Source organism: Pantherophis guttatus, chromosome 2, assembly GCF_059756535.1.
Source record: "Pantherophis guttatus breed Tessera chromosome 2, ASM5975653v1, whole genome shotgun sequence".
Taxonomy (NCBI): Eukaryota; Metazoa; Chordata; class Lepidosauria; order Squamata; family Colubridae; genus Pantherophis; species Pantherophis guttatus.
Genome location: NC_142064.1, coordinates 222487924 through 222497190, shown reverse-complemented (window position 1 = coordinate 222497190; position 9267 = coordinate 222487924). Strand labels below are relative to the sequence as shown.

Sequence of the window (9267 nt, the reverse complement as noted above, 5' to 3'; positions counted from 1 at the left end):
AAAGTACAAGACTTGTAGAAGCGCAAGTCTGCGAATGGCTATAATTCTATCGTGCTGTAGCTCCTCCTGACCGTGGTGACCCAATGAGATCGTTGACATTTTGAATGAGAAAAGCAAAGTGGATCCAATGTTAAATCAGATGAAATCTAGGATAACGCTATTGCTAACCCCCCCCCCCCAAAAACCCCAAGGTCAGCAAAGACATGATTGCTCCAGTGGTGGGTTTCAAATTTTTTTACTACAGGTTCTGTGGGTGTGTCTTGGTGGGTGTGGCAGGGGAAGGATACTATAAAATCTCCATTCCCATCTCACTCCAGGGGAAGGTTACTGCAAAATCCCCATTTCCTCCCGATCAGCTGGGACTTGGGAGGCAGAGAATAGATGGGGGAGGGGCCAGTCAGAATTTTTACTACTGGTTCTCCGAACTACTCAAAATTTCCGCTATTGGTTCTCCAGAACTGGTCAGAACCTGCTGAAACCCACTTCTGGATTGCTCACTCTTGCTAGGCCAGACTATTTTCTATGATTTTTTTTTAAAAAAATTAAAAATATTCTTCCTTGTTATTTATATGCATAGATTAAAAAAAAACGGGTTACTTTATCTGGGGTGTGCTAATACTTCAGGTGATCTTGATAGTATTTCTATGTTGATGCAACCTAAGAATGTATTTTCCTTTTTTGCAGCACAAGGCTGACTCATATTTATTTGGTTGTCCGCTAGGACTCCTAGATTCCTAACATAGTTATGTACTACTGTTAAACCAGATACCACCTATTCTATACCTTTGCAAATGGTATAGGGTCTTCTGCTTGAACAGGAGTTGGACTAGAAGACCTCCAAGGTCTCTTCCAACTCTGTTATTCCGAATGATGTATGCATCTATTCCTAGAATAATTTTTTGAAAGTATCTGCCCTTTCTGTCCTTGTACACTAGAGGGTGGTGGTTTTCTTTCTTCTGCCAATTCCTGTTCATATTTTAGATGAGTTGTGGCTTTTTATGTAATGATCAGAAATAAGACTCTTGTAAGACTGAATATTCTTAAGCCTCAACTTTAGGAAACAGTTGTGTTTGGATTGATTAAGTGCCATCAAGTAGTTTTTGATTCTAGCAACCACATACGTTTTCTCCAAAAGGATCTGTCTTTTCATATCTTCTAACATTGCACCCATTGCAGTGGTGGGTTGTCCCCGGTTCAGACCAGTTCGCAAGAACCGGTAGTAAAACCTGCAGGAGTCTCCGCCCACTGACCTGGACGTCATCAGAAGTAATCTGTGCATGCACCGGCATGATGCGAACCGGTAGTAAAGGTAAGTAGAACCCACCCCTGACCCATTGCCACTGTATCTGAGTCCATCCATCTTGCTGCTATTCATCCTCTTCTTCCCTTCCCTTCCACCCTTTCCAGCATCAGAGCCTTTTCCAGATATCTGGATCTTCACATAATGTGTCCAAAAATAGGATAATTTGAGCCACGTCATTTATTCTTTGAGTGAGAACTCTGGATTGATTTGACTGATGAGCCATTTGTTTGGGTGAGTTTTTTGGGGGGGGGGCTGTCTACGGTATTCTCAAACGTCTTCTCCGACACCAATGTTCAAAGGTATCATTGCTTTTCCTATCTTGCTACTTCAACTCTGTGGAACTTTTGCTTCCACAGAATGTCTCAGGGACTATCATGAGTAGTACTATTCTTATTGTTGTTGGTATGGAAACATCATATTTTAATACCTTTTCTAAGGTCTTCATGGCTGTTGTATAGTACCGTACCAAATATTAGTCTGCAGCATATTTGTTGACAGCTTGTTCCTTTATTGTTGATGGTTGATCCTAAAAGGCAGAAGGCAGAAGCTACACTACTGTAGTATCTTCATTGCCAACTTTAAGGGTGGTTACTCTACCTGTTGTCATTAGGTAGGTTCTTTTTTTAATTTAATTTTAATTCAGGAGCTTGCAGATCCTTTGAGTTTTTGGCCATCAAAACAATGCAATCAGCATAGTGCAGTTTATTTGTGGGTGGGAGTGTGGGTGGGGATTGTTATGTGTGTTGGGCCTGGTCTTTGGGTGTTAAGTGAATTTCGTTGTATGGGTATACTGTGTATACACATACAATGATAATAAAATTATTATTATTGATGTTCCTTCCTCCAATTTTAAAACCAGAAACATCCTTCAGTTCATCTTCCCTTAATATATATTCAGTGCAGGTAGTCTGTGCTTAATTATCATAACTGGCACAAGGATTTCCGTTGCTAAGTGAAAGACCCATTAGGTAAAACATCACGTGACCATATCACTTAGTGATGGCTGTTCTGGTAGTCTCAGCTGGGGTAGTTAGGCCAGGACCATGCCAGTAGCAGGCAAGGGCCTCACACTTCTCCTGCCTGCTGTGCTCACCCCCACTTCAACTTTAAAATTTAAAAAATAGTTTATTTATATCTCTTGTCATAACATATACTATTCAATGTCAAAGGAGACTATAGGAGCCACCTTGACAAAATTATCAAAATACTACAATTCCAGTAAACAGATATTTATTTTGAGTGTAGACAGGCCACAAGACATATGTTTCAATGTTAAATTCCAAACAAACAAACAAAGAAAAGGGGGATATTTATTCAAAGCATGAGAAACAATAGTACATGAAATGTAAGAGTCAAATACAGCATACTGTATATGCTGATAAAATGGTTAGGTCAATGAGGATATATCTGAACATTGTGGATTCTGGCCTGATGATTGGCCTAAAGAACAGAACAGAACAGAACAGAACAGAACAGAACAGAACAGAACAGAACAGAACAGAATTCTTTATTGGCCAAGTGTGATTGGACACACAAGGAATTTGTCTTTGAATATTGGCTTAATGTTTCAGGGCAGGTTATGTAATTCAGAATTCTCTAACCCCTTGCAGCCTCACCTCACGACATCTGCTTCTGGAGACAGTTGCTGCATTTTGATATTCCCAGAGCTGACCTGTACAAACATTTAATTCATGTTAATAGGATACCTACCCCCAAAACCTTTCTCAGGCCAGATCTTTTGAGTTCAATGCCTGCTTTTTCCTCCCAGAAATAATAATGACTTCAGAATTCATACATACTTTGTTTCTTAACAATTTGCAATAAAAGTTCCACTTCCTGTTTCCTATGCATTGTCTCAATAACCAAGTCTACTGAAAACAAGCAATTTTAGTAAAAGAAGAAGCAGAGGTCTTCCCAAAGGTGCTTTTTCAAGAGGCAACTGGACTTTCTGGTTTTTCTTTGAAGACGTTTTGCTTCTCATCCAAGATGTTCTGAAGAAGCTTCTTGGATGAGAAGTGAAACGTCTTCAAAGAAAAACCAGAAAGTCCAGTTGTCTCTTGGGACAACCATGACCTGGTTGACTGAGAATCTCCATAGACAACCAGAGGTCTTGTTTACCTTGTTTACCAGTATTATTGACCTTGATTTATGCTGATTATCCAGGATCTTAATCACAGGTCTTCAACTTTCTTATTGTTTGCTATCTGATACTTCTAACTGGAAATATTAGGAATACTTCATACAAAGTATGTGGGGTAAAACTCCTTCCTCTGTATTAAGTAACGTATCCAAGCGTGACCAAAGAAATTCAAACTCTGAAAAACTTACTTTCTAAGACCTGCTATTAAAATTCCAGTCTAAGAAGGAAGGAAGGAACAAACAAACATGGAGAGTAGATGCTTCTGTAAGGGACATGTTCTGCCTTTCCTTATTGATCAGGACCATCACAAAGGCGAAAACATGCTGTAAATGCCCAGTTTTCTCACCAAATCCAGTGGCAGACTGAATGGAAAATCCTTATCCCAAGAGCAGGGATAGCAACAAGTTCCAGTACCTGAGAGGGATTCTTTTTTAATGCATGAAATATTTTCTCAGGAGAATTAGAAGAATCAGTGCTCAAAAATCCAGAACAAAAGCTTCTCAGCCACAATCAGTTCTCAGTTGCTCCAAAGTTGAGTCTCCAGGAAAAGGCATTTCCAACTTCCAGTTTTTAAGCATTTACACCTGGTAATGGTTCACTTCTTTTCTGGATTTGTAATGGTGGTGAATCATGCCTCTAGCAACATCGTTTAGAACATCATCTTGAAGATGTAAGCCTGTTTTCTGCTTGCCGATTACATGTTAGTGTTGTAGTCAACCTACAAAGATGGAGATTGAGCATCTCATATTAGCTGTACATGTATATCGTGCAAGGAGCCATGTCTACATGTTCATGAGACAAAACACCAAGGAAAAACTATCCTAGATGGAGATCATCTCTGTTTATATTCTCCTTTCCATAGAAGATCATATTTCTAATTCTAAACAGACAATACCTTGACATAATTTTTAATTGAATTGCTGTGGAGATGCACATACGTAGAGTAATCCTCACAATACCTAAAGAGAAATCAAAGCATTTCTTACAAGAGCTCAATTTTTAGTCCTGCTTTACAGGGTAGTCTGAGAAATAAAGGCTTATCTCATCCAATCTAGTGAGTTCGTGACAAGAGTCATTTACCCTGGTCTATATATTAGCCAGTCTGGTGTAGTGTAGTTTTCTATACTGCCCAGAGTTCACTGAAGTTGAGCAGTCAATAAGTTTAAATAAATAAATAAATAAAAATAATAAATGATTAAGGCACCAGAACTGGGAGACTGTGAGTTCTAGTCAGGGGTGAAATGCTACTGGTTCGCACCGGTCTGGGCAAATTGGTAGTGGTAGGGGTGCATGGTTTGGTGAACTGGTAGTGGCGGCAGCACGAAGCTCCGCCTACTCACCCAGATGTCATTACTTAACCAGGAAGTAATCTGTTTTTGACCTTCTGCACATGTCCAGAAGACTTTGCACATGTGCAGAGGGTCCAAAATCACATGGGACGGGCATGCACACACATTTCCAAACCAGTAGGGAAGGTAAGTAGATTCCTCTCCTGGTTCTAGTTCTATGTTAGGCACAAAGCCAGCTGGGTGGCTTCAGGTCAGTCACTCAGTCTCAGCCCTAGGAAGAAGAAAATAGAAAATTTTCACTTCTGAAAATCTTGCCAAGAAAACTGCAGGATCCAATCCAGGCAGTTGTCAAGAATTAACACTAACTCAAAGGCACGTGTACGCATTCACACAATTAGACCTATCTTGATGCAGTACGTTTTCAAACATTATTTTAAACTATATTCAATGGGGAAGATAAATTATGATTTGTGGGGACAATAAATTATGATTTGGCATGGGGAGGGAGAATCATCTTAGCACAGAATCACGGTTTTCCCTTTACAGGACTGTATAAAGTATAAATCCTGTAGTTTAGAGAAGAAGAAGAGGAGTACTGATCTGGCATGGAAATACAATGAGATCATCAAGGAAAGTGAATAGTTCAACCCTGTTGTTTCAAGAGATGTGCCTGGTGGCAAAATAGCACCAAGGCAGTCTACTAAACTTGCAAGATCCCTGCGAGGAGTCATTTTTTCTGAGTTAAGAAGAAAAGATTGCTTACAGTGTCAATGTGTGGCATGCTCTGTTCTCGGTTCCTGGCGATATAGGTAATTGCATCGTGCACTGATGCAAAAAGATGGTTCTTGGTTATGGTTTCATTGAAAAAATTGCCTCTTTCCAGCTGGGTAATGACAGTGCCTGAGGAGAGAAGAGCAGTAAATTGCCTGACAGGATCATACAGGGGCACATCTAAGGTTCCTACTAGTGGGAACTAGTGATGAATCCAGTCAGTGTCACATCTCATTTAGTCCAATAAATCTGGACTAAAGCAAGACGGGGGACAGCGATATGTCTGTTTTAATAAGGCCAGGCGAGAACATTTATTTTGAGTATTTCCTGCTTGTTTTGCTTACTAGAAGGTCTATTCAAGACTGGGAACTCTTACACCCCCTTAACTTTGTACTCTCTTTCCTTGATCAAAATTACTCCCAGTTGTTACTATGTACTACATACTATATGCCTCCCCCAATCCGGGTGTATTGAACTGCCACTCTCATATTTCCAGCTAGTGTTGCATAATACAACCGAAGGTCACAAGATGGGAGAGGCAATGCTGTTAGCCTGGTGGGTGGCACGAGTCTCTGGGGAGACTCATTTATTCTTTTGCTTTAGCAGAAATTTTCACAGGGGTCGAGTTATACTTAGGAAAAAGGTTGATTTTTCCCAGGCTATCCTCATGGGACTCTTAAATAATACCAAACTATGATATATGTATATCGTAGTTTTTAGTCTGATTGTATCTGGGCTGCAAAGGTATAGATTAATATTTAAAGGCATCAAAGAATATTTTGGTCTCTTTACTGCCACTTAATGGCTTTCTGTATACAGTATTTGCAACTCTGCCCCTGCTATTTTGGCCTTTTGGTGAAACTCATATAGGTAGTCCTTGATTTAAGACTGTAATTGAGCCGGACAAGTCTTGATAGTTGTAAAGTAGATCATCACATAACTGGACCTAATTTTACAACCTTATTTGTGGTAGTCATTAAGCAAATGTGGAGGTTGTTAAGTTAATGTCACAGTTGCTAAGTGAACCCATTGTATGCCATTGGCCAATTTTTGCTGGAAACAGGAAGCAAACACTGGCAAAACCATCATAAATCATGGCCATGTGAGTATGGGGTACTGCAAAAGGCCATAAGTGCAGGCTGCTTGCTGAGTACCCAAAATGTGGTCACATGACCACAGGGAAGGAGCTGATATAGGAACTCTGAAATCAGGTCATAAGTAGCTTGGGGGGAGGTGGTGTCCAGTCACTAAATGACCATTCATAAGTCAAGGACTACCTGTAATGCTGAAACTCATAAATGCCCATGAGTCAGACTTGGACTGACACAAGAGTGAGGGCCTGAAGCCAAAAGAGGAACGTTTGATTCAAGGTACACCCACTCCCAAGGTAATAACTTCCTGGCAACTTCTTACCATGGCAACCAGCAAGAAACACATCCACTTCAATCTCCTGGAAATCTTTAAATATCTGCAGAAGGCAACAAAGCAGAAACAGCAGAGTTGAAATACCGGTATAAATATGTGTGTTTGCCCAGCTGGCTAATTTAGGCTAGGTAAGGAAAGAGCTAATGGAATTTTTCTTTAAGGTAGTATGATCCAGATGTTTTATAGTTGGACTCCCATTATTCCCTGAGAGCACGCTAAAGGGAGTTAAAGTCCATCGCAATGGAAAGGTGCACAGTTGAAAAGGATTTACTAGAATGTTATTTCAACAAAGTCAGATTCTCTCTCTCCATTTGTTCTTTCAATCCTTTTAAGTTTAGTGAAGCAGCAGTGGCCATGAGCAATCTGCCACAGGAAAGAGCCTTGTTTCTGAAAAGCTGGGGAAATAAATGCTGTCTTGGCATTTTGAGTTCCTTCCAACCATTTCAATTACAGCGTGCATATGCGTGCTGGGGAGAAGCGACCAAATGAGAGAAATTGATTTAAGCAGTCAGGAAAATGCAGGAGAGCCATTTTTAGGAGGTCAGAAATTGTAGTGAACTCAAAAACCCTTTCAGTCCAAAACTCAACTGGAGAACCTGATCAATTTTAGCATTTTGTACATATGACAAATGTACCTGTAGATGTTACGTTCATGGAATCTCAAGATCTCTATGATCTTTAAGGGCTAGAGAGTCACATTTTTCAGATAGGCAATGTATAGGGAAAGACAGAAAGTGGTAAAGATTAAAAACACTTTCATCAGAATGGTGACTTTAAAGCAAGGAGCCAAATGATTTTTCTTGGAGAAAAGCACAAGGGAATAACATATCCTTATTTCCAGACATTCTTGATTCAGAAAGAAAGCACTACTTTTACAGTTTCTTTCCTCCAACAAACAGGAACTTGGAACAAATGTGGATTTTTTGTCAGAATCTGAGCAAGACAAGAAAGCAGTTAAATCAACACTTCATGTGGGCAGCGGCATTTATTCCTTGCACCTCCCTCCTACAAGGTCTGTTGGCCTTTCTTCCCAAATGGGGCACAGCCAGGGGTGCTATTCAGCAGGGTTTTTTTAATTTTTATTTTTTTTATTTATTTTTAATTTAATTTATATGCCGCCCTTCTCTGGGGACTCAGGACGGCTTACAATGCGTTAAGCAATAGCCTTCATACTTTTGTATATTTATACAAAGTCAGCTTATTGCCCCCACAAACTGGGTCCTCAATTTACCTACCTTAGAAAGGATGGAAGGCTGAGTCAACCTTGAGCCTGGTGAGATTCGAACTTACAGTAATTGCAGACAGCTGGTGTTAATCACAATGCTATCAGTCTGCTGAGCCACCAGGCCCTTTCTGGTGGTTCTGGTTCTGACAGATTCTGACAGGTTCTGGAGAACCAGTAGCAAAAATTTTGAGTAGTTCGGAGAACTGGCAAATACCACCTCTGACTGGCCCCAGAGTGGAGTGGGAATGGAGATTTTGCAGTATCATTCCCCTGCCATGCCCACCAAGCCATGGCCACAGAACCGGTAGTACAAAAAATTGAATTCCACCACTGGGCACAGCCATATATCTGAAACAATGGTGGGTTGCCCCCGGTTCTCATTGGTTCTCTAGAACCAGTAGTAAAACCGGCGGGAGGCTCCACCCACCGACCCCGACGTCATCAAAACGCTTCTGCGCATGCGCAGAAGAGCACGTGTGCAGCCCCGCTGCAAACCGGTAGTAAAGGTAAGTAGAACCCACCCCTGATCTGAAAGCTCTCCTTGTCCTTACATTTTTTAAGGTCTTTACGGAGACAGTGTCCACAAAGGTGACAGAACTGAAGTCCAGAATGAGTGAGTGGATAGAAGGCTTTTCTAGCCCCAGACCATTTAAACTGGGTTTGCCACAAGATTGTGGCTGATGGTGATTTGGGGGGTCCCAAGCCATCACAGTTCCATTGCTCTCTGTGCCTGCTGTCCCTTCCTCTGGTTCCTGCAAGAAAGAAGAAGCAGTGTTGATTACTTGGAGGGATTCTTCAGAGGTTGTCTTTGCTCTTAAAAGTATGTGTGGAGTGTGAGAGGTGTGGACTGAGTTCTGCTGGGGACGGGAAATCCTTTTCTGTGGACAGATCATAATCATATGTTGGGTTCTCACACCCTAACTTAGAATCCAGAAAAATGTTTGGAATGTCAGAGGTTTCAGAGGCTAGCTTTTTGAGGCAATGGACAAGCACATAGGGCAGGGGTGGGCAACTGTGGCCCTTTTACAACCTGTGGACTTCAACTCCCAGAATTCCTGAGACAGCTTGGCTGCCCACCCCTGACATAGAGGATATGCAAATTTCCTTAGGGGAG

At 41.1% G+C, this 9267-nt stretch overlaps 1 protein-coding gene across 1 annotated transcript in view; it reads right to left on the bottom strand.

Moving 5' to 3' along the window:
* Positions 1–3296: 3296 nt before the first annotated feature.
* Positions 3297–9267, bottom strand: part of CELSR3 (cadherin EGF LAG seven-pass G-type receptor 3) — a 151561-nt gene continuing 145590 nt past the window's right edge. The window contains exons 49-52 of the mRNA XM_087885169.1: positions 8705–8905; positions 6917–6971; positions 5496–5632; positions 3297–4161 (exon numbers count right to left, since the gene is read on the bottom strand). Coding sequence (XP_087741295.1) covers positions 4138–4161; positions 5496–5632; positions 6917–6971; positions 8705–8905 — 417 coding nt within the window. The 3' untranslated portion in view covers positions 3297–4137. The remainder of the gene's footprint in view (positions 4162–5495; positions 5633–6916; positions 6972–8704; positions 8906–9267) is intronic.